Source organism: Gopherus evgoodei, chromosome 3 (assembly GCF_007399415.2).
Source record: "Gopherus evgoodei ecotype Sinaloan lineage chromosome 3, rGopEvg1_v1.p, whole genome shotgun sequence".
Lineage (NCBI taxonomy): Eukaryota > Metazoa > Chordata > Testudines > Testudinidae > Gopherus > Gopherus evgoodei.
The window spans coordinates 67530988-67556652 of record NC_044324.1 but is presented as its reverse complement, the minus strand read 5'-3'; the positions used below and the strand labels follow the sequence as shown (position 1 = coordinate 67556652).

The 25665-nt window shown below is 44.9% G+C and overlaps 1 protein-coding gene across 1 annotated transcript in view; it reads right to left on the bottom strand.

The window, feature by feature from the left end:
• DDX43 (DEAD-box helicase 43) overlaps window positions 1–12912 on the bottom strand; it is a 49043-nt gene extending 36131 nt beyond the window's left edge. Inside the window, exons 1-8 of the mRNA XM_030555758.1 lie at window positions 12555–12912; window positions 11022–11092; window positions 8365–8497; window positions 6716–6865; window positions 6021–6102; window positions 1591–1747; window positions 1383–1501; window positions 942–1052 (exon numbers count right to left, since the gene is read on the bottom strand). Coding sequence (XP_030411618.1) covers window positions 942–1052; window positions 1383–1501; window positions 1591–1747; window positions 6021–6102; window positions 6716–6865; window positions 8365–8497; window positions 11022–11092; window positions 12555–12912 — 1181 coding nt within the window. The remainder of the gene's footprint in view (window positions 1–941; window positions 1053–1382; window positions 1502–1590; window positions 1748–6020; window positions 6103–6715; window positions 6866–8364; window positions 8498–11021; window positions 11093–12554) is intronic.
• Between the last annotated feature and the right edge of the window lie 12753 nt (window positions 12913–25665).

Genomic DNA, 25665 nt, shown 5'->3' with positions numbered 1-25665 from the left:
CAATTGGTCCACATTCTTTCTGTAGTGGGGGGCCCAAAACTGGATGCAGTTCTCCAGATGTGGCCTCACCAGTGCCAAATAGAGGGGAATAATCACTTTCTTCAATCTGCTGGCAATGCTCCTACTAATGTAGCCCAATATGCCGCTGGCTTTCTTGGCAACAAGGGCACACTGTGACTCATATTCAGCTTCTTGTCCACTGTAATCCCTAGGTCCTTTTCTGCAGAACTGCCGCTTAGCCAGTTGATCACCAACCTGTAACAGTGCACAGGATTCTTCTGTCCTAAGTGCAGGACTCTGCACTTGATCAGATTTCTTTTGGCCCAATCCTCCAATTTGTCTAGGTCACGCTGGATCCTATCCTTGCCCTCCAGCATATCCACATCTTCCCCCAGCTTAGTGTCATCTGTGGACTTGCTGAGGGTGCAATCCATCCCATCATCCAGATCATTAATGAAGATGTTGAACAAAACCAGTCCCAGTACCGATCCCTGGGGCACTCCACTTGATACCGGCTGCCAACTAGACATCAAGCTGTTGATCACTACCCGTTGAGCCTGATGATCTAGCCAGTTTTCTATTTGCCTTATAGTCCATTCATCCAATCTATCCTTCTCCCACAGTATTCTTGCCAGCAAGTTAAAGACTATATCAAAAGTTTTGCTTAAGTCAAGGTATATCACATCCGCCCCTTTTCCCACAGGGCCAGTTATCTCATCATAGAAGGCAATCTATGGCCCAAACAAGGTGGACAACATGTATGCTGCCTTCTATTGACAGAACTAATAGAATACTAGATATATTAAAGGCTACAGAATAATTCAATTTTTTTGTATTTGTTATAATGCTTTAGCATTTTAGTGACAGGACTTGCTGTAATACAAGACTTCTCACCAGCTTCTTAATATTAAAGACACAAATGTTGGCAGAATAAAGATTACCTTTTAATTCCTTTGTATGTATACTTTGAGCACTCTGCCTCCACCTGAAGAGCTAGTTCTCGAGTGGGAGCGAGGACCAACATACCTGGCCCACCACGCTGATCTCTTGGGCTTTAAGAAAGAATTAAACAAATTTTTAAAAAATGCTTTATACAGTAGTTCTATTAGGCTACAGAAAAACACGATATTGAGTACACCCACATTAGATATTAAAATGTTTTAATGTAATATTGCTCTAGAGTTTCTCAATATACTGCCACATTGTGTTATTCAGACAGATCAGGGCTACCAGTTTCTTAAACTAGTAGAGTGCAATCAGTAGTTCTAAAATTAACTGTTTCTCAAGTTTTGTTTTAATGCAAATTTAGAGTTAAACAAACAAAACAAAAACTTAGCAAGGCAATATAAAACTCAAAAAGTTTCGCTTCATCAAGCCCTTACATTGGTTGTGAATCCAAATGAATGAATCCAGGCATTAAATAAGCTAATGTTTTCCCAGTACCAGTCTGTGCTATACCAATGAGATCAATTCCTTGAAGTATGATTGGCCAAGCCTGTGACTGAAACAAAGCAATATAAGTGCTAAACATATGGACTGCAAATTTCTCTTTAAAATATGAAACTTGCCAGAACTGATACCACACAGTACCTGAATTGGCGTAGGATTCTCAAAGCCAACTTTTCTGATATTTGCCATAACATCAGGATAATATTGAAATGCATCTTCAAATTTACAAACAGGATTAGGAACATGGCGCTTCTCACCTTCTTTCAAGTCATCGCAAATGATATTATTATTTTCTTTTCTGTATAAAATTTAAAAATACTAATGTAGTAGCTTGAAAAATCAAATAATTTTAAAACCGAAACAAAAAAATATTCTAGAAATTAAGAAAAACCATGCAGTCTGTAAGAAATGAGTACAGATTTCATGGGAAAAAGAGAGCCATGACCACTCTTATGTTCACAAAGTCATATCCATTTAGAGTATCTAAAAGTGAAAGTGAGAACTGAAGGATGTGGAAACACCTTTCCACATCCTTCAGTTCTCACTTTCACTTTTAGATACTCTAAATGGATATGACTATGCACCCTGGTCATACATCTGACCTTGACTGCACTCTACTTGAATTAACTATACATTTGCTGAGAATTTTTATGTCCTATTGCAATCCAAAAGTCCACTGACTAGTTTTAAATGGCATCCTATCTAGGCCTTCACCTGAATAGGGATTGTGACAGTGTGGGTCCATAGCACTCCATATGAACAAAACCACCACAAAGGTCACAAGGTTAGAGTAAAACAAAAGAATAATAGAACTACCTATGCCATATTAACAAACAGAAAGGTCTACAGTTTCTAAGGATCTGCAACCTACTTCAACATGCTTTACAGGACACTCAAGCACTGAGATATTTAAAGTGACTATTTTTTAAAGAAATATGTAGCAATGGTTTGTCTTAGTTTTTTCTTCTCTTCCCAGCCTAAATACAAGATTCCATTCAACCAATATCTTTGCTTCAGCCAGGGAGGAGGAAGAGAAAAGACTTTTCAATCTCCCTCTTTCCCTCAGTTATACTTATTTAAAAAGGTAATGAACAAAATTACAGAAATATTAATTATGGATAAGCATATAGAAGATGGGAAGGGCGAAGAGGAAATACTACACAATATTTTTACTCGCCCATAGCTGTTGTCCCATACATTCTCTTTTCTGATCCTATGAAAAGTTCCATACAGCATGAAAAATTGGCAAGTAGAAGCATGCGCACATACCTCCAAAAGACAATAACTAGAATCCCAGTTTAGATTACAGGTTATATTTCCCAACAGAGAGACATATGTTAGATGTATGTTAGAGACACTGATAAAGCTGCTGGGGCAGCACACATGGAAAAATTATAGCAGCTAGAGCAGCAAGCAGGGTGGTAAAATCTATTACTACTACTGGATAGAGAATACTAGCGTCAACATGAGATGATTGAAAAGTAGGATGCTCTGTGTACTTGATTCAAAGTGACTGGAACTTAGTGATTAACCAGGTTGGGACTTACCAGGATCTACTGGCAAGGACAGGGTAGGATGGCAGTGAATCAAAGTTCTAACTGCTAAGAAGATGTTTGAGTAAGGCTTCGATGAAAAAAAATGGGGAGTTCACGGGGCATTTAAGATGGACACAATGTTCAGAAGATTATAGCTTGAAGGAATTAAACTCCAATCTCACAATATGCTCAATTCCAGTAGGCAGACACACTGAAGGGTTTTGTGCACCAACTACACCTCCAATACCATCTTTTTGTAATACAAAAGGAGAGATTCTGACATTTAAGAAGAAAAGAAAAAAGACTGTGGCCATTTGCCTTTTACAGAAATTATGGCCACCATTTGCTACCATCTTGAAAAAGCAATGTCTGCTTGCATAATGCTCAACCCATGTTCGATAAAAATCAATGATTTAATTTGAAAAAAATTAGATATTTTTAAAATTTAAATTAAATAAGGGTTTTTAAAAATAAAAAAATCTATTTAAAATTAAAATTGTAATTGACAACCTATGTTAAGGCCTAAATTTGTTACGATGTATTAAAATAATTTAAACTAAACAAAAAATTTTAAGCAGTTCATTTGCTGCCAAGTTTTAAAAAAAATCAAACCCATGACTGATGGAAGGCACTTGCTAAGCACTTGCCTCCAGAGCTTGCTGAAGTGCTAAACCAGCTTTTGATAGTAGTAACTTCTTCTGCATGGGAGACTGATTTCTTAATTTCAGTCCAGTTCAGTTCAATGAGCTAAGTAAAGAACCCAACTGGGAGTTGAAAAACAGGGAAGTTTGTTTTTGTCTTCCAATCTACGAATAAAAGCTACGTGTGAGAGAATGAGATCTGCTAACTTTAAAAATTCTGAAGGACCTGGTGATCAGAGACAATTAGTTCAATTCACTAACTACAGATAATACTTTGGTTTAATTAATGAGTTTAAATGCAAAGCGTCTTGAACTTTTTTCTTACGTATCCAGCACATTTAAGGTAGTTTTATTGAATAAAAAAATTTGTTTTTGTGCATTTTAAATTAATAATAATTTCCAGCCAAATAGAGTTTGACACAATCACAAGCAAAAAATTAATCCAGTAAATAAAAACTGCATCATTTATCACTGTCCAACATAAGTGTAAAAATCAAGAATCTGAATAAATATAAGATAAGCTATATAATTGCTTAAGTGCGTACGGATATACTGTTTCATCCTGGCTAGCAAAAAGCTGCACGAAACTTAGCAAAAATATATTTTAATGGTTACCAACCAATGAGAACCAATCTTTCTTCATGAAAATACACCTCTACCTCAATATAATGTGATCCGATATAAGGTGGGTTTGCATACAAGGCAGTAAAGCTCTGACACGCTGCTCTGAGCAGCATGTTAAGGGTGCCGGGCCAGGCTGGGGCCGAGATGTTCGATAAGGGGCAGAGGGTCTCGGGGGCAGTCAGGGGCTCCCTGCACCAGGGTCTGGGGGGCAGGAGCTGTGGGAGAGCACTTTTGGGGGGCCTGCAGTACCAGAGTGGCCCAGGGGATTAGTGGGGGGCCAGAAGCAGCCTGCTCTGCTTCCCTCACCCCAGCCGTGTCACTCAGGGGAGGGGACTTGGGGGAAGGGAGCCCCCCACACTCACCAGCAGCGGTGGAAGCAGAGCAGCCCAGCCCCAGCCCGCTCCACTCCACCACCTCCCAGCCACAGCGCTCTGCTTCCCACCACAGGTGAGTACAGGAGGCGTCCTTTCCCCAACCTCCCCGCACTCACCTGTGGCAGGAAGCAGAGTGCTGTGGCTGGGAGGTGGCAGAGTGGAGCGGGCTGGGGCCGCGTCGCTTCGCTTCCCAATGTTGGTGAGTGCAGAGGACGTCCTTTCCCCAACCTCCTCGCACTCACTGGCAGCGGCAGGAAGCGGAGCAGCCCAGCCGCAGCCAGCTCCACTCCACCAGCGCCCAGCTGTGGCGCTCCGCTTCCTGCCGCAGGTGAGTGCAGGACCTTTCCCCAGCAACACAGCTGGGGCCGGGGCGAGGAAAGTGCAATGGGCTTGGGTCACGTTGCTCCGCTTCCTGCCGCAGGTGAGTGTGGCGGGGGGGGAAGGAATCCTTACCCCAACCTCCCTGCACTCACCGAGAGCAGGAAGCAAAGCACCATGGCGCTGGGAGCTGTTGGAGTGGAGCAGACTGGGGCCGGGCTGCTCTGCTTCCCACTGCTGCCAGTGAGTGCCTGTCAAGGGGTGGGCAGGGTGGATAGGGGTTGAAGCAGTCAGGGAACAGGGAGGTTGGGTCGAGGCAAGGCCGGCACTTCCATTAGACGACTCTAGGCGGTTGCCTAGGGCGTCAGGATTCGGGGGGAGGGGGATTTTGTGCGCTCCCCACGGGCTGCATGGGAGCTTCCGGTTCCGCTCCTGTCGCCCTGCCAAAGAAGGACCTTCTGCCAATGTGCTGCGGAAAACAGCGGCAGGCAATTGAGCAGCTCAATGACTGCCGCCTGCAGCATTTCAGCGTAGGGTCCTTCTTCGGCGGCACGATGGGAGCGGAACAGGAAGCTCTCGCGTGCCCCATGGGGAGCGCACAAAACACTGCCCTCCATATTCTGCCTAGGGCGCCAGAAACTCTGGTGCCGCTTCTGGGGAGAGGGTGGGGTCCAGGGGGTGATTAGGGACAGGGGTCTCTGGAGGGGGCAGTCAGGGAACGGGGGGGGGGGGGCGCAAAGCAAGTTTGATATAACACAATCTCACCTATAACGCGCTGAGATTTTGTCTCCCAAGGACCATGTTATATCAGGGTAGAGCTGTAACTGATGCACACAAACTATGCAAAAATATAATGAAAACTGATATTTAAATCAAAGATTCTTGCCTGCTGATTTAAATCATGATGAAAATCAGTGATTTAAATTGCTTTGATTTAAAAAAAAATCAATCCACCCTGGCTCCAGCCCAAATAAAAATCTACAAAACTGTTAATAAAAAGAAAATTTTAAACAACCCCCATGTTACAATAAAAGAATTTACCATTCCAGAACAAGCAGTTACTTATACAAAAATCTTACCGCCACTTCGCCACTTCTTCTTGTGGCATGGAAGCAGTCTTTTGTGATTCTTTATAAAAGTTTTTCTCAATTGGAGGCAAATCTTAAACAATTAGGAAAAAAAGCAAGCTATTAAAAATGAAATTTTCCAAATTGGTGTGAGATGTGCTTATTCAGAATTACAACATATAGGTTAAACCAGAAACAGTTACTGGTAGAAGCCTATCAAAATTATGATCAGGATTTAAGAAGGAAGAGCCCCAAACCCACACAACATTGTGAATCGTCACATCACTCCCTAGTAAAAAAATTACTATAAGCAGTGTGAAGATTCCTTGTCAGAAGCATGTAAACAACTAAAAGCTGAAGAAGAGATAAAACCCAATATTTTTTAAGTATTTGCTAAATAATCCACATCACCAAATTTTCAGTCTAAGCTAACTGGAATTATTTCTCTAACAGAGATCATATGATGCAGACAGTTATACTTTAGAAAATTACAGTGCCTAAGCAGTTATATTTAATTGAATCTAAAAAAAGTAAGAGAGTCTACTTGGAATTAATAATTCAGACAGTGAAAAATACACATTCATTTCAACACAGACAGACTTTGATCTAAAAATGTTCTATTCTGCATTTTAAAAATCTGCAACAGGCTATCAAGACTTTATATTCAAGACTAGCACACCACACTTTTTCAAAGCCTGTATACTAACCTGCCCACTTCATAGCTTCATATTTAGCTTTATTTTCTCGAAGAGATGCCCAGTTAATCACTGATTTCTGTGGGACATTTCCAGACTTGACAAGATCACGATGACTTTCAGTGGAATAACTAGTGCCAAAATCCTTGTGTTGAAGGGAACCTGTTGGGAAACAGTAGCTTTGCTTTATTTTTAACAAACAAAACCTTTTCCATTTGAATTCTGAAGAGATGTTATGTTTAAACAGAAATTTCTTTCTTGGGGCTTATCGTTAGAGGCCTGGTTTGATCTTCCGATCCAATCTTATTATAGACCAGAAAGATCTACAAAAAACTGTGTGGATGCGTTGTTGGGAAAAGGAGAGAATAAAGAGCGCTTTCAGCAATTTCTGGCTACTTAGGAGTAGTACTGACAGGTTCCAAAGAGAACTCCAATCAGCTCTCTCAACTAGAAGGAAGCCTTGCTGTGATATGGGTTCTTCAGGGACTGGGTGTAAACTGGGGGAAAATGGGAGGTAAATTCTCAGAGCCCCAAGGATCAAGCAGAAGGTTTTCAACAACTGTAAGGAGAGAAGGGATATTTCTACAGCACAAGATGATAATGTAACGGTTAAAACATACACACCAAATGCACAGATAGTACAGTACATTTAAAAGAGATTCATTAAATTAGGATCTCTCAGAAAGCAGATTTAACCATGACACAAAGGCAATACATACTACATATGACGACAGTCATGGAGTGAGTCCCAATGACAAATTAGGACAGCATAGGAGGAAAGGTAGTGGTGTGCCTCACTCTCATGCTGCTCTGGTCTGTTTGTGCATCTAAACAGCAGCTTTCAGTTCCCCCTTAGCTATGATACGTTCAGAAAAATATATTAAGATATCCACTATTGAGTATTCCTGGCTGCAGCTTTGTTCCTTCCTCAAAGATACCTGCTAGTGCACCATGCTAGGCATCTCACAGCCACCCCTCCCACCACAGTGGTACACTCCATGCTCCATTTCTCCTCTCTGGGAAATGTGGAACCTAACTCTCAGTTCTGAGTTTAATTCCTTTCTTCCCTTTTAGTGCCTTAGTCCAGGTCTGAAGACATACATGGTCCTTGCCCCAAAGGGCTTTCAATATAAATAGACCAAACAAATAATAACAGACAACATAAGCAAAATGTTAGAACAGAAAACGTAGCCATTGCTTATGTATCCCTACAACATATACAGTAATACCCATTACATTCCACACTTCATTATGTGAAAACTTAACAGATCTCTTACTCTCTTCATGGGAAAAATACATTTCTGTTAAGCATCAGTGAACAGACAAATTATAGGGTATGTTGAATCAGAGCTGTAGTTTAATACAGTGAGTAATAGGATGTATACTGTTTTGACACATTTGGAGGCATATGGGATGTCTTTAAAGAGGGACACTAAGTCTGTCAGTGCAAGTGGTAAACGTTTCTTCTATTTCTTTGTTTAAGGATTTGTATGTGGTACTCTCCTGAAGCAATTTTAACTGTTTTTTGACAAAGTTCTCTCTCTGTGGTACAGCATATATACAGAGGCATATTGTACATGTCAAAATGTTAAGTACAAGTCAAATGTTGTAAGGGAACACGAGTCAAAGACCCAACAATTCCCCCACAGTAAATTTCTTACCTTTCTCAGTCCAGTCTCTGGGGTAATATTGGCCATACCTCTTAACAAGATCATCGATCAACATTTTGGCTTTGTTCTGTGTATCATTACTGCCAAAAATCTTTACTTCAGCTTCATATGTTCCTCTTATAACCTAAATTTAGAAAGCCTAATTAATTTTTTATACAGTACAAATTTAATATACTAGAATATACACAGGTATCCCACTCCTTGATTTTTTCTTTATGCAGTCTCATCATTTCTCTGCCTAACATTGGCCCTACGGTGTGCTATCCAGAAGGACTTAGACATCTTAATGTCTAATTTTTGATCATCTAGAAAAGTCACAAGAACACTGCAATCCACAAAGCCACAGTTAAGTGCATCAGCTTCCCTATACAATGAATAGGGAGAGCTAAACACCTAAGAGTATGTATACACTTAAGGCAGTGGTTCCCAAGCTAGGGTTCATGAAATGTTACACAGGGTTCTCGGGAAAAAAATTCCCTAATGGTGGACAGAGCTGTCCCTAGGGACCCTGGGCAGCACCAGGCCAGCAGCCCGGAGTCCCTGGACTTCCAAGAGCCAAGCAGATCAAAGCAAGCATATCTATCACACTGAGATTTAAACTTCAAGACTCCTTATATATGGAAAAGGAAAGGGAGGTGGATATTTTTTGCTGTTTAAAATTAAACAGGCAGCTAGTATATTATGAAAAACAAGTTTAACCTTTGTTGTAACGTGCGTTGTTTGTCTGGACTGCTCAAGACCTGAATGCTCATGTAGGAAGAAGAATTTGAGTTGGCTTCTTAAATACCTTCATGCTGTTTCACATCTGATACTCCTTGATCAAACACAGGAGCCTTGTCTTATGCTTATTCAAAGTGATACAAGCTACGAAAGTAAGATTTTGGAAGAGTGTTGCCATTTTCATAATGTAATACAAATACTGTAATGATAAATAGTATGTAATAAACATGTCATAAAAACATATTTTATATTTCCAAGATCACTGCTTTTACAATTTATACTCAGGTAAAGAAGAAAATTCTTGGAAATACTCATTTTTAGGAGAGGGTTCATGAGACTTGACATTTTAGTGAAAGGGGTTCACAGGATGTTAAAGTTTGGGAACCACTGATTTAAGGATATGTCTACATCGGGGTTAGGTCGGTATAACTGCCCTGCAGCCTCAGCTGCAGGTATACCTATAACCTGGTCTACGCTGTTACTCTACACTGTTAAATCAATGCAGACAGCTTACATTGACCTACTTGTGCATGTACCTACACTCAAACTCTCTCAGAGAACTCTCCTTCTGGCTTAATAATGCCATTTCCACAAAAGACAGTGGGCACGTCAGTGGGAGAAGCTCTCCCGCCAACACTGTTCTGTCTACAGGGGACAAGGGGATTAAGACCGGTACAACTACATTGCTCAGGGATGTGGATTTTTCACAACCGAGTGACATAATTATACTGAAGTATGTGGACCAAGCATAGGTGCCTGCCTTGCGCCATACACAAAAACGGGATAATGAGTGACTGTATCCAGAGTCTTCCACCTCCCAGGTTGGTGCCCTAACTACCAGCCAACAGAGTCATTTTTACTCTCTGGCTCAATGTCTATTTAACTTTTTATCCACAGTGGAACAGCCATTGGGTGAGGGAGAGAAAGATGGAATGACTCTGTAATCTGGTGGTTGGAGCACACATTTGGAAAGTGGAAGACCCAGAGTCCAGTCCCCTTGCTCCAAGCACTTTTGTTATTTATCCAAAGAGAAACAGCTCCAGTAAGCCCCACATTAGAATATCCCAAGGCTCAGTGGTTGGAGCACTTCCCTGAGAGGTCGCAGACCCCTGTTCAAATCCTTTCTCCACCTTTAGCAGAGAGGGAAGAACTAAACCTTTGCCGTCCACTTTCCAGCCAACTGCTCTAACCACCGGAATAAAAGTTATAAGGTGGGCACCACTACCTTCTATTCCCTCTCCCCAACAGATTTTGAATGGAATCTGATCCAGTAGGCAGCCTCTGAGCATGCTTACTGGATATGGCCCTGCACTCAGCTTAGGCTGAATGCCTATCTGAATCACTCTGGGGCTTCAGTGGGAGACAGGCATGCAGACATCTAGAAGGAGGCAGCAGTATGCATGCCCAAAGCATGAAACACAGGCACCGAGGGAAATTTTACACTGAAAACTTAAGTGCCAAGTGAGTTAAGGCATCTACAGGATTTGGCAGAAGTTCTGTGGACTGTAGTGGAGCCAAATCTAGCATTTAGGTGCTTAAAACTGGGCCTTAGGCTGGCACCTAAATATCTTTGTGGCTCTGAGCCCTTATGTTACATTTTTTAAAAAAAGGAAAAAATTGTATGTTCTTACCGCTTTTTGGATTTTTTTTTTGTTTTAAAAGAAAACCCTACATCACCAAACTTTTGTCTTACACCCCAAGTAAACTGTATGTTCACATCCTAGTTCTGTTTAGTTAATCTCCATGTATATAGGGACAAGGAGAAATGTAAAGGCATCACATGCAACCTCAAGATAAAGAAATGACAGATGAAAGGAGAGAATCTCTTGTATCAGTGGAGCACTCACTAGACTATTTAGAAGCAGAAGTAGCAAGTCCTGGAGAGAGTACTGAGCAATAAGCTCTTGACAAAATGTAGTGCACTTTACCTGTATTTTAGAACCTGAAGAATCCTCAAGTTCTCTTATTTTAGTTCCAGCCCGACCTGTTACAAAATGCACTGTAGATATTATACAAATCCTGACCAGACCAACTTATGCCAAGAGTTGGAAATAAACTACTGTTGATCATTACTTTATCATTATTTACACAGTCAAATAAGAAAACCTTTGCTTTCTTCAAAAAGGAGCATTTAACAACAAGGAATCGTGGCTTGAAAACGCAGGAAAAAAATAGATGGATTATTTCTGATCATTCAAAACCAAGACAAAAGAAAGTGTGGGGGGGAGACTCACTGAGAAATCATGGTACCAGAAAGATACTTCAGGTTCCTTCCCTGGCCAGCAAGACTTTTGTCCCCACATCCCCTCTTCTAGGTAAAAGGCACACTCACACATCCACTGGGGCTGGCCAACAGAACCTGAGTGAGCCTTTTGTGGTGAACCCCTCCCATGCCACAGAGGTGAAAGTGGGCCAGTATGAGATACCAGTAAGAAGTGGCTGCAGGACCAGGCCCATACACAGCCCATTAACACCACTGCCCCCGCCCCCCCAGCCACCAAGGGGGAGTGTATGCAAAAGGGGCAGCTGCCTTGGGGCCCAGCAATTTAATTTGGCAGCGACTGGAGCTGGAGGCCCTTTAAATCGCCACTGGAGCCACGGGTGGCACTGAAGGGCTGGCTGGGGGAGGCAGACCCCCAGCCCACCCCTTCTGACTAAGCCCTCATACCAATAAGACTTCTAAGTTACTTTCACCCCTGCCAGGCAGGCAAGCAATTGTCCCCTCAAGGTGATCAAATGGAAAATCAGGCAAGCAGCCGCCATGCACACAACCTGGTCTCTCCAGGCTACTGTGCATTCGTCAGGGAGAGGGACACTGCTGAATGTTCATGATCTCCTGCCTCAGCAGGGACAAGGGCCAACTAGAGATCTAAGAGGCCAAGCAGGTACCCCAGCCAGGCCCCATCAACACCTCAGCAGCCAGCTAAGAGCCTTGAGCACGTTTGGCAGGGCTGGATATATGGAGGGCATATGGAGTGTTTGCCTGCCCCCACTCCAACCAAGGGCAACACTTGAGTGGACAAGCAGGGTCAGGTGCCTCCCTCTTCCAAGATTTCTATCTTGTATTTAGCACAGAGGTTCTCTAACTGTGAGAGCGCAGAGGAACACTGAGCCAGTTCTGCACAGCACCTCAGAGAGGTGAATCAGGAGGGGAGGGGGGCACTCCTGCCCCAAGCCACCTGCCAGCACCACTTGCCCCCCCACAATGTTCCTCCATGCCCTTGGGGTAGGGGCACACCCCACAATTTGAAAACCTCTATGCTAAATGGGATGCAGAAATCGGGGGGGGGGGCGCAAGACCCTCACACGCTCCCTGACTTTGCCTCTGTCCCCCCCCGACGCAGAACTCAAACGAGACCTGTCACCCACCACCCTGGTACGCCTCATAGCCCCCCCCCGCGTGGAACAACTCGGGTCCAGCAGTGCCAGAGGCAGGCACCCAGGCAGCGCCCGGTAGTTACCGATGATGGTCCCGATCAAGGCGTTGTCCAGGTGGAAGCAGAGCGGCACCCCCAAGCCTCGATCCCTGGGGGGGCCGCGGGGCCGATATTCCAGGGGGCCCGACAGCCAGGGATCCCGGGGTGCAGGGAACGGCCGCGAACCCTCCAGCATTCTCCTGCCTCGCCGGGCCGACGTCTTCTCCTGGTCCTCAGCGCAGAGCCCGGGGGCTCCGCTTCGCCCTCTGCTGCCCGCCGGGGGCGCTGGGCTCCTCCGGCCCTGGACGGGGGCTATCGCCGGCTGCCACTCGAGCAATGGAGGCGCTGGCGGCCGGCTTCCGGCGCGGAACTCCTCGTCGCTATCAGCTTCCCAGTCCGACATGGTAACGCTGCCCGCCCCTGTCAAGCTCGCGCTCCCTAACGCGTGCTCTCCAACCGTCGCCACGCAGGTGCAGAACCCCGCAAAATAGCGTTAGGCCGGGAAGCGCTCTGATTGGTCACAGCATCTCACCTCTACGAAATGATTGGCTGGCTAGCCTGGGCCTCTGAGTGATTGTCTATTCGCCTCAGAAAAAGACGGACATTCCCGCGGGGGGAGGGGCCACGCCCTGGGGCTCGGCTGCGAGCCGCGGAGCTGAGAGGTGGCTACGCCGCTGAGCATCCGTCCTGCGGGTTTTGCCCCTCCCCCAGGCAGGGAGCCCGGAGCGTCCGAGCAGCCTGCTTGGGGGGGAGGGGGGTGACTCTGGCCCCAGTCATTGCCGTGGGCTAATGGGAGTGAGACAGTGTCCCCAGTAGGGCCATGGGCAGGTGCGACTGGCAGCCGAGCCCCTGCTGCTCACCCCACACGCTCATCGCATTTGAGGAGTTGGGTCTGCACCACCCAGTCTCTAACTATGGAGTGTCGCGAACAGGCCGGGTATTCGCCAAGCAGCAACTCTGCATCGCGTCTGAAGAGCACGTGCATGCCCCAGGGCCGCTGGATGTGATATCGATCTGTTCTGTGCAGTCACAACACATGAAGCCCTATGTCATGTCAAGAGTTATTAACAGGAGTCCCATCTCTGCAACAGCCACTGTTTGTGTCACATCCCCATAGAACATGTTATGCAGTCAGCCACTAAGCAAGATACTTACACTGCATGTTCATTTAATGTGTGGGTCTGTGCATGCTGCCAGGTGCTGCTAGTATAGTGGTGCACCTGTTATTGGAAATGAATTGGGTGGCCTCAGCCCAATTCCCAATTGGGAAGTGTCCCCACAAAAACAACCAGCTCCATTCCTATGCCCAAAACCCTGTACTGTCATAACTACTAACTTTGGGTCAGATTTGAGCTTCTGTTTGGCACAGTAGAGAAGTGGGGACATTAGGGAAAAGTTTAAATAAATATTTTTATCCTAATGCCTCAGTGCGATCCTATTCCATACTCAGGCTCCTGGGCACTACAGTAATACAAATAAATAAATAATGTATTTTGCTTGAACCTACCTTTAGGGTCTGATTCATTCGGTGCTTCTTACTCACAGCACTAGGCTCATCAGGGTTGACAAAATCCAGTCTCACATATGTCCAGGGCAAATATTTCCCAAGTGAGTGCCGTTGCTTTCTGCTGAACAAAAGCTTTCATTAAGAAAAAAAGTACAGTAAGTCCCCACTTAATGTCCTCTTGCTTAACATTGTTTAGATCTTACATCCCTGCTCAATTACAGAACATGCTCCATTTAAAGTTGTGCAATGCTTCGCTATAACGTTGTTTGGCTGCCTGCTTTGTCCACAGCTGGCAGCCCCCCTATCAGCTCCCCTACGCCCTCCCCCCCAGCACCTCCTGCCTGCCAGCAGACCCCGTGGATCAGCGCCTTCCCCCTCTTCCCCCTGCCTCCTGCCCTTGGCAATCAGCTGGCTTGTGGCATTCAGCAGGGAGGAGGGAGGAGTGGGACTCAGCGTGCAGACTCCCCTTCCCTCTCCTGCTTCCTGAATGCTGCAAACCAGCAATGTGCTTCTCCTAGTCTCCTTGCCTGCCTCATTGTCTCCAGTGCCAGTGGTCTGTGCCTGTGTCGGTAAGGTTAGGGCACCTCCCCACTATAGTACTGTACTGTATGGCAAAACATTTTTTCCCTGGAACCTAGCCCCCTCTATTTACATTCATTCTTATGAGGAAATTGGATTCACTTAACATCGTTTCACTTAAAGTTGCATTTTTCAGGAACATAACTACAACGTTAAGTGAGGCTTACATATGTTTTAGCTTGAATGTTTGTGGTTAGCTTTCCAAATGCAAACAAGACTAAGTCTATGCAGTGCTGTCTTCCTAAATCCTCAGACAGATTCACTCATCTCTGCTGCCAAACTTGGAACTTCTACCAGTGTCAATAGTGAAAACCAGTCAATTTGGATTGTTTTTCACTACTGATTTTCAGATTCCTGTGGGCAGCAGGGAAACTAGGAAGAATTATATAAATGGCATTCTGTTGCACCTGGGGAAGGCTATGATCAACAGCACCTTCAAGCACTGAATCTATTTTCCTGTCAGGGCTGGGGAGAAGGTAGAATGGCAGAAATACTCTTGTTGCACCACCCAAAAAAACAAAAGAGGAGTAGAGTAGCTAAGAAACAAACAGCCATCACTACAGACAGGAGCCTGGGAAGATGTAAAGTAGTCTTCACAGCAGCTGGAATGCTCTAGGAGGAAAGAACCACAGAGAATCTCCTTCTTCAAACTGGAGATGGCTGTGGGGAGAGAACGGCTTCAAATGTATCAGACACCCACTAGCTAGTCCTCCAGAGCCTCTGTGTCACCCTGTTTCTTCGTCTCCCAGATGCTCCCCAGAGTTCTCTCTATACACGCCACATAGGGGGCAGATTCTCTAGTTCCCATCCCCTCTTCTTCCTGCTTTCTCTGCTCTGTCACTCTCAGAAGCTGCTCTGTGCAGTAACAATGGCTCTTTGATATGTATCCCCCTACGGGTGCCATGGCCCACCCTCCTCCCCTATATACTCCTGGGAGAATACTGCGTGCATAATTAATAACCCTTGCAGATTTCTATTTTTTTGCGCAGAAAAAAGCTTCTGCCAAAATGCTGCTGTTCCTCCTTTTGCCCATCAGAGGGTGCTGTGGCGCAAGAACAGCGGCAGCTCTCCGCAGAAAATAACTTCTGCAGTTCTACCTTTTTCCCACCAGAGGATGCTGTGGTGATAGAACAAAGCTGCCGCTAAGGAAGAGAACGACCGCCTTCTTCACAGCGGCTGTGGCCAAGTCAGGAGACAGGGGCTATGAGGAGACAGACAGCATAGGGTGCTAGGGGGGCCGGACAGGGGCTCATAAGGGCTAGTGGGGGAGGACAGACTGGGACAGTTGCTGAATGGGAGTGGAGACATAGGGCCGCAGGGAAGAGGGAGGTGCAGAGACACATAGGGATGGGAGGGTGGGGTGTACAGGGAGACAGAGGTGGGAGAGTGTCTGTGTGGGGGCACAGATGCATGGGGAGGCGGTACAGGGAGAAATAGGGGCAGGGGATTGGCTGGGTGGCGGCACAGAGACAGATGGGGACAGGGGCTGATGTGTCTGACTGCATGGGAGAGGTTAGGGGTCAGCCAGGGTCTGCATGGGGGCAGCTCCCTAACAATCCCTTCCTGCCCCACCAAAAAAACCTGTTCCATACTTTTCCCACCCATTCCCATCATCCTTCCAAGTCCATACCAAGGCTCCTTCTCAGCAATTTACTTTCCTCTCCCTCAGCTCCTCCGTTACCCCTGACTCCCCCAAGCCTTTGCACTGCTTCTGTGGGGGTGCGGGAAATATGGTTCTGTATTGTAGTTTAAATTAATTATTACTCACAGTTCTGTATCACTATGCCTAGTAAGGAATCTATTTGTCAAAAAAACAGTTCCTGAATCTTTTTTTGATGTTTGTATTGTTACAGACATACTTTCTGACAGGTATTTTGAAATAAATTACCAAAAATAATTGAAACTGGTATGATTATATTGTGTTATTTTGACAAAATACACACAATTTCACAGAATTTTAAAATATTTTATGCAGAATTTTTTATTTTTTGTTGCAGAATTTTAAATTTTTTGATGTAGAATTCCAACAGAAGTACCTATATTTTGGAGTTCTAGTAGCTGACTTTGCAGTAGAGAAGGCGCTGAGGAAGAATTGCCTGTGCATACTGGCTAGCCTCCTGGCAGGCGGGGAGTAATGCATGCGCGGGCAGGATTGATACTGCTACCAAAGTTCTTCGATGAGCAGCGCAGGGATGCGGGAATGGGGAGTGAAGAACTGATAGACTGTGGGAGAGGAGACCAGAAAAGGATCACTGAAGGGAACAGAGAACTGAATAGACTTGGGGATGGAGGTAGAACCGATTAATTTTGTCAGGCTACTGAATTTTTAGTCAGACTATTTGTTTTAATAAGAATTTTGGAGGATTGTCTTAATCTTAAATTATAACCCTGATACTTTCACATTAATGTAATGAAGATTTTGATTTGGCCCACTGTACGCCATTACCTCGATATAACGCCACCCGATATAACACAAATTTGGATATAACATGGTAAAGCAGTGCTCCGGGGGGTGGGGGGCTGCGCACTCCAGTGGATCAAAGCAAGTTTAATATAACATGGTTTCACCTATAACGCGGTGTAGCAAGGCGTGTGGCTCCCCTCCCCCTCAGGAAGGGTTGAGCCCCGTCAGTCATCCACGAGGGCGGGGCCACTGGGCAGAAGTCCCGCCCCTCATAGGGTCAGGAGGCGACCCAGAAGAATAAAAGCCGGGCCCCAGCCTTCAGCTGCAGGTCTGCCACCGGCAGGAGCAGACGTGTCCGCCGACGCCCATAACTGGGAGACTGCCCAAGCCAGAGGCCGAGACCAGGAGCTGCCAGAGTGTCCCCGCGGTCGCTACGACAAGGAGCTGCCAGAGCTGCCTTGCCTCTACTACGGCCCCAAGGAGCCCCCAGACCAGGTTTGGCCCGCATTCCCAGAAACATTACTGGACCTGCCGCCCAGCCCAGACTGGGAGGAACCGATGGTTCTGGACGTCCCCGGAACGGAGGCCCCAGACCAGGTAGGAGTAGAGGGGGAGGTAGGAAGTAGCCTGGGGGCACATGACTCCAGTCAGGCTGCAGAGCTAACTTTGCCAATGTCAGTGTGTTTCGGTCAGGACCCCCCCCAACCACTGGTAGCGGTGACAGCCACTACCAGGGCCCCGGGCTGGAACGCAGAGGAGTGGGTGGGCCTGCGTTCCCCCTGCCACCCGTATCCGGGTGGCAGACTCCCCATCTCCCCGACCTAGGATCCAGAGCTGATTGTAACTGTGTTTGGTGCTCCGCCCGAACCAAGGGCTGGGCCCCTTTTGACTTTGCCACTGCTCTGCCCTGCCCCAAAGGGCCAGAGCTGATTGTAACTGTGTTTGGGGCCCCGCCTGAACCAAGGGCTGGGCCCCTTTTGACTTTGCCACTGCTCTGCCCCGCCCCAAAGGGCCAGAGCTGATTGTAACTGTGTTTGGTGCCCTGCCTAAACCAAGGGCTGGGCCCCTTTTGACTTTGCCACTGCTCTGCCCTGCCCCAAAGGGCCAGAGCTGATTGTAACTGTGTTTGGGGCCCCGCCTGAACCAAGGGCTGGGCCCCTTTTGACTTTGCCACTGCTTTGCCCCGCCCCAAAGGGCCAGAGCTGATTGTAACTGTGTTTGGTGCCCTGCCTGAACCAAGGGCTGGGCCCCTTTTGACTTTGCCACTGCTCTGCCCTGCCCCAAAGGGCCAGAGCTGATTGTAACTGTGTTTGGTGCCCCGCCCGAACCAAGGGCTGGGCCCCTTTTGACTTTGCCACTGCTCTGCCCTGCTCCAAAGGGCCAGAGCTGATTGTAACTGTGTTTGGTGCCCCGCCCGATCCAAGGGCTGGACCCCTTTTGACTTCGCCACTTCTTTGCCCTGCCCCAAAGGGCCAGAGCTGATTGTAACCGCAGGGACAGACCTCCCCAGGGCAGGACCGCGGACCCGAGGAGCGGCCCTGGGGATGACAGTGAGGCCGGTGTGCCTCCCCTCCCCCTCAGGGAGGGTTGAGCCCTGGCGGAACCCGTCTACACGCGGTAAGATTTTTTTGGCTCCCAAGGCCAGCGTTATATCGAGGTAGAGGTGTACTAAAACAGACACAGTATTACAAACCTTTCAATCAACAGTGCAAATCTGCTAAGTATCTGAGGGTTTAAATGTGCCTTGTAAACACAGCCCTGCACTAGAGGCAGAATGGAGTAGCACTGCCCCAAAGGGCATTCTCAGCTCCCTGGCATGCAGGGGGAAACACCTATGCAGCTATTTATGGGTGCAGGTTACTATCCTTGTATAGCCAACCTGATCTACAGCAAGTGCAGCACGAGGGAAGCAATTTATGATGTCTTCTTCTGCCCCCTCCCAACCTCCTTTGGGCCACCACTTGCCTGGCTGTACAAACTGTGTATATCTCCTTGCACATTCCCCCTTCCCCCTGTGTACTCACATAAGATTGAGACAGAATCTAATCCTAAGGGGAGAGCCTATGGTAAAAGATACTGTTCTTCTAAAAGTTCATGATTTAGGAGTATGAATGAAAGGTATTCAGGGGAGGCAACTTGGCTCTTATATTTTTCACTTATCATAAAGGAATTTACTTCAAGTTTTGTAGTCCCCGTGTTACAGTAAAAAATCACTAAATCGTTTCATAAAATAAAGGAGGATATTAATTTAAATTAATACTCTTCAAGAAATTATGAAACAATTATGCAAAGAGAAATAGTAAAATATCTGCAGCTCGATTCTCCCCTCCCTTGCACCTTGTGTAGTCATTGATATCTGTGCAAGGTGGGTATAAAAGGCTACCAAATCAGGATGATGTTTTCTCCTCCCTTTGCACAGATGTTAATGATTATGCAAGATGCCACACAGGGGAGAATCAGGCCCCATATATTGATATACTTTGCCCTGGTCTACACTATGAGTTTAGGTTGAATTTAGCAGCGTTAGATTGATTTAACCGTGCATCCGTCCACACGACGAAGCCATTTTTGTCAACTTAAAGGGCTCTTAAAATTGATTTCTTTACTCCTCCCCAACAAGGGGATTAGTGCTGAAATCGACCTTGCTGGGTCGAATTTGGGGTAGTGTGGATGCAATTCTATGGTATTGGCCTCCGGGAGCTATCCCAGAGTGTTCCATTGTGACCACTCTGGACAGCACTCTCAACTCAGATGCAGTGGCCAGGTAGATAGGAAAAACCCCATGAACTTTTGAATTTCATTTCCTGTTTGGCCAGCATGGTGAGCTGATCAGCACAGGTGACCATGCAGTCCCAGAATTGTAAAAGAGCTCCAGCGTGGACCGAATGGGAGGTACTAGATCTGATCGCTTTATGGGGAGAGGAATCCATGCTATCAGAACTCCGTTCCAAAAGACAAAATGCCCAAACATTTGAAAAAATCTCCAAGGGCATGAAGAACAGAGGCTATAACAGGGACCCACAGCAGTGCTGCGTGAAACTTAAGGAGCTCAGGCAAGTCTACCAAAGAACCAGAGAGGCAAATGGCCGCTCCGGGTCAGAGCCCCAGACATACTGCTTCTATGATGGACTGCATTCCATTCTAGAGGGTTCCCCTACAACTACCTCACCTCTGTGCTTCCCTCCTTCCCCTCCCCTCCTGGGCTACCTTGACAGTTATCCCCCCATTTGTGTGACGAATTAATGAAGAATGCATGAATTTGAAACAACAACTTTATTGCCTCTGCCAGTGGAGATCAAAGCGGGGAGGGGAGGGTGTTTGGCTTACAGAGAAGTAGAGTGAACCAAGGAGGCAGGTTTTCATCAAGGAGATACAAACAGAACTTTCACACTGTAGCCTGGCCAGTCATGAAACTGGGTTTCAAAGCTTCTCTGATGCACAGCATGCCCTGCTGTGCTCTTCTAACCACCCTGTGTAATCAACAGCCAGGCAATTTGCCTCAACCTCCCACCTCACCATAAACGTCTCCCTGTTACTCTCACAGATATTGTGGAGCACACAGCAAGCAGTAATAACAATGGGAATATTGGTTTCGCTGAGGTCTAACTGAGTCAGTAAACTGCACCAGCGAGCTTTTAAACATCCAAAGGCACAGTCTATCACCATTATGCACTTGCTCAGCCTATAGTTGAACTGCTTCTTACTACTGTCCAGGCTTCAGGAGCCATGGGAGCAAGGGGTAGGCAGGGGTAGGTGCGACCGCGTGGTGCTGCTGACTGGGAGAACAGCCTGAGGCAGAAGCATCCAGCTGGCATGATATTCCAGGCAGCACTGAATCTCCATTAGATGAAACTTAAAGAAGAGAATGACCTGGAGTCACTCATTTTTGTCCAGGTGCCCACGACCAACCTCACTGAGGCCGGCCAGGAGCACCCACAGGATGACAACGACGGCTAGCAGTCGTATTGCACCGTCTGCCGTCCGCAAGGCCAGGGGATGCTGCTGTGTAGCACTGCAGTACAGCGTCTGCCAGCAGCACCCAGGAGACATACAGTGATAGTGAGCTAAGTGGGCTCCATGCTTGCCATGGTATGTCATCTGCACAGGTAACCCAAGAAAAAAGACGAGAAATGATTGTTTACCGTTGCTTTCATGGAGAGAGGGAGAGGGGCCTGATGACGTACCCAAAACCACCCACAACAATATTTTTGCCCCATTAGGCATTGGGAGCTCAACCCAGAATTCCAGTGGGTGGTGGAGACTGCGGGAACTGTGGGATAGCTACCCACAGTGCAATGCTCCGAAAGTTGATGCTAGCCTCAGTACTGTGGATGTACTCCGCCAACTTAATGTGCTTAGTGGGGACACACACAATCGACTGTATAAAATCGATTTCTAAAAAGTTGACTTCTATAAAATCAACCTAATTTTGTAGTGTAGACATACCCTTAGTCACCAAGTCTGAAAATTAATTTCAGTAGGGTTTCACATGGGAGCAGGGATCCACCCATCTAGGTTTCTGTGGGCAGAAGTCCTGAACCAGGCCATATGAATTGATAGCACAGCACTAGATGCAGTTCTGCTGGTGGCTTCCTCCTAAAAATCCTGCTCCTATGGCATGTAGTTTCGCACAGGTGTATAAGAACTATGGTTTCCCCCCTCCTCAAAAATCCCTGTTTAATCACTGGTCAAAATTAAAACTGAGTGCAGCAACTGATGTTTGAAATTCCTTAGCACTGCTCTTAATAGCTTCCAAATTCACTTTCATAGCGGGTTTGTATTTTGTGAAGGTAAAGCAGGTTTGGATTAAGCATCATTAGAAATCATCAGAAGGCGTTACACTGGCCTATGTTGTATGGACTTTTTGTACAAATAAACTTGTTTTGTGATACCTTTGTCAAGCTGAATTTAAGCCATATAAAATGTTAAAGAAAAAAATTAGCACATCATGGGAATTTTTCAGGTGCACAATTCTGCTCAATCCTGCCTGAGCTGTATTGACATGCAACACCAATATTAATCTTTAATCAAAAACAAAACAAAAAAATCAACCAACAAACAAAAAAACTTCAAGTATACATAGTAGCTACTTTTTAACCATGTTTATTAACAACAATATGGATTTACCTTTGTCATGAAGTTACAATTAACATTGTATTATAATGTAATGGCTAAAGCCATTGCAGCATCAGTGGAAGTGTACTTTCCATAACCATTATAAAACTGATATTTTAACACTGCTCCCTCCCATATTGGCTAGCAGAAATGTCTTAGAACACATTCAATAGCAGATGATGTTTGGTGCCTATGGAAGTGTCCCACATGTATCTGAGTTAATGGCAACACCTCGTATGCTTCCTTTGACATTCCAGGAGTTGGTTTAGATTTGAAAACTGATTCACCTTTTTGGATAATTATAGCAGTTTGTTTGATGTTGCAATTCATTTGAACTAAATTGATTAACATGCTTGAAAAAAATGTGAAGCAGAAATACGACGGCCAAATTCTCTCTGGACTTACACCGCCTTCAATCCTACTGAACTCTATGGGATTGCACAAGATATGAGTCAGGACAAAAATTGTCCCAGTGGGACAAGTTCACTCCTGGTGTAGGTGTGCGTAATCCCATTGAGATCAATGGAGTTGAGCCTGATTACACCAAAGAAGGCTGAATATGACCCACCTATGCTGTTCTTTGAAGTCAGTGGAGCCACACAGGGATGAATTTGTCCTCAGATGTTTTAATCACTTTTTTCATTCCTTTGCTCTTACATTTTCTTTTTCTGCTTTGTTCTGTTTTCTTACTGACCTACTTTTCTCTGTGCTTTTTAAAAATTTCCCTTTTCTTCATCCCTTTTTATACTACTTTGTGCGTTACTTTTTATATAGTCAATGTGACATATGGGTTAATTCAGCTAAGCATTAGTTTCCTCAGGAAATAACTGGAATATTATCATTTTCATTTTATACAGATGCCCAACAAAATAAGGGTTTGAATCTGGACCCCTGACTCAGGCAGAGCTCGTGCTGAAGTCCATGGGATTTTTGCTTGAGTAAGAACTGCAGGCCCAGACCCATAAATAGTACTGTACATCAGGTGTTCCTCAATACAGCAATAATTCAGTATGACTTGACTTATCACAGAAGAGTAGGTGAATTACCTATCACCAGACTGTAATGACAGCAGTCATTTAAGTAGGATTATTTCAAAAACACATGTAACAGCTGTGGGCATGTGAATAAAAGTGTATGATCCGTGCAATCTTGAACCTTAGGCTAAAACACTATATCCATACTGAAATAAAAAGTATAGATCACATAAGTCAGGAGTATACAGAGTTTGTAAAACAAATAATCACCAAAAACTATTCTTTTAAGTTCTTTCTTCAATCAGGTACAACAAACATGCTGATCAGAAAACAGTTTTTTTGTGTAAGGCCCAGTCCTGAAACCCTTAATGAAGGCCAGATTCTGTCCCGTTTGACACCCTGCACAAGCCTCCAATGGAGTGCATATTAGGGCAGAATTTGGTCCTTATTGCCTACTCATGTAAAACTCCTATTGACTAAAATGGGAGCTTTGACTTAGTAAGTAGTTCAGGACAAGACCCTTAAGGCCAAATGCTGTTCCCACTGACATCAACAAATTATTGATATTGATTTCGGTGGGAGCAGGCTTGGTCCTTATAGTGTAATTAAAGATATAATGTGGACACAGGAAACTTCTGGTGAGGAAAGGACAGAACAGCACACTCTGTAAAAATCAAAACACATAGTAAATCCTCTCCAGATCTCCACAGATTCATTAATTATTCTTGCAGTTTTCCATCAGTAAAATGTTAAGAAAATTCCTATATGATAAGAACTGTAACTACAAAAATAAGGATGTAATGGTGACAATAAAAGAAAAAAAAAACCAGTAATGTCAACTTAAAAAAAGATAAGGGTCTTCCTGATTTATCTGATCTTTGTAAAGACATTTACATTTTCATATATAATTTATAGAATTCATTTATGTGCACAGAATTGTATTAAATAAATTAATTTAAAATTAGGAGAATTCAGGCATGTCATTTAAGCCAAAAATACCAAGTTCAGCGACATACATTATCAGTAAAAACCAAAATCCTGATTCTGCAACTGCATCTGTGCAGGCAGAGCCTGTGCCCATATGGAAACTCTCTGATTTCACATTAAGGCTCAATGTGGATGCAAAGGTCTGCTCAAGCAGATGCAGTTGCAAGATCAGGCCCCAATTTAGGATGCCGTTGTGTTCATATTTAATGAAAAAGGGGAGGCGAGTCTAAATATTGACACATCTGTTAGCTTTCCTGGGCTCAAGCTCTTGCCTCTACATCAGACCTAAGTACAGACTTACATCTAGAACATTATGAGATTTTATATAAATGCAAGAAAGGCACCATAAAACATTAGGAAAAAATAAAAGAAAATCCTAAAAATTGTATCATTTTTAGATATTGTACAATACTTTAAATTTACAGATTTGGCTGGACAAACTGCAGACATTCAAATAAGTCAATATTTAAATGTTCTCAGATGTTGAAAAACCTATTTATCATCACAAAAATATCTTCGCAATTAGGCTTTAATATGATCAGGCAGCACATAAAGAATGTAGTAGAGGCTGAATGCGATGGCAAATCAGTGATAGCTAATTGTGCTTCAAGACATCTTTCAGAATTTACCACCTGAGCTTTGTTCTGGCACAAGCCATAGAACGCAGCTTATCATCCATAGATCCTGCATCACTGACACAATATATACACTCTACAGTATATATGTACTTTCACATAATAAGGTTATGTAATATCCAGGAATATTTCTGTAAAAGAAATATGGAGGCACAAATTACAATGGATTCATAGTAAACAGTTCAAGTCCTTCACAATACAATCTACAGCATTTAGCCATGATTAAGACTGCTGTGACATTTCTGGTGTATAATAAATCCTCAGCAGGGCTGGGCTTTGATCAAACAGTGCTCTGAGAGAGCTGGAACTGGCACTCTCACACATTTGGAGTTCTTGTTGCTAGAGGTGGCCAGGCCCAGAACAGGCTGTCCATGAGTCAGTGGTACATGTAGGCCGTAATTTGTGGAGAGGCAACAAATAGAAATCTTTATCAGTGGGGAAGGGTGGAGGCTCCCACAGGGTTCCATGGCAAAGCCCTGGTAAGGACCCATAGGTAGGCACTAGTTCTGCTACTGCACCTCTGCAGAAGTGAGATGTAGAAAGGCTATGAGAGCAAGAGGAGGTCTCGGGAAGAACGCTCAATATGCTGCAGGTTTTGAATCCCCAAACTTGGTGGGAGGTGGTATGGGGAAGGAGTCTGAGGGTCCTTTCTTGGCACCTTTGTAAAATGGCATTAAAGAGCTAATAAGAATGTGACCCCCTTCCCTCTCTCCTCCTCACCCTGTTTTTAAAAAATCAGTCCTCTTCAATTTGGGCAATTCAGTTGTTTTTCTCTATTATCTCTGCCATTTCCTAATTCCTGACATGGCTTTTTGGAAGAAACGCTAGCTGTCTGGGACCAACAGGCTGGAATTTTAAAGATCTTTTTCGTTGTCCCTGCCTCCCTGCTGGTATTTTCCATTTTCCCCCCATTTTTCCCCTTTCCCCCCCATTTTCCCCCTTTTTTCTTCTCCTA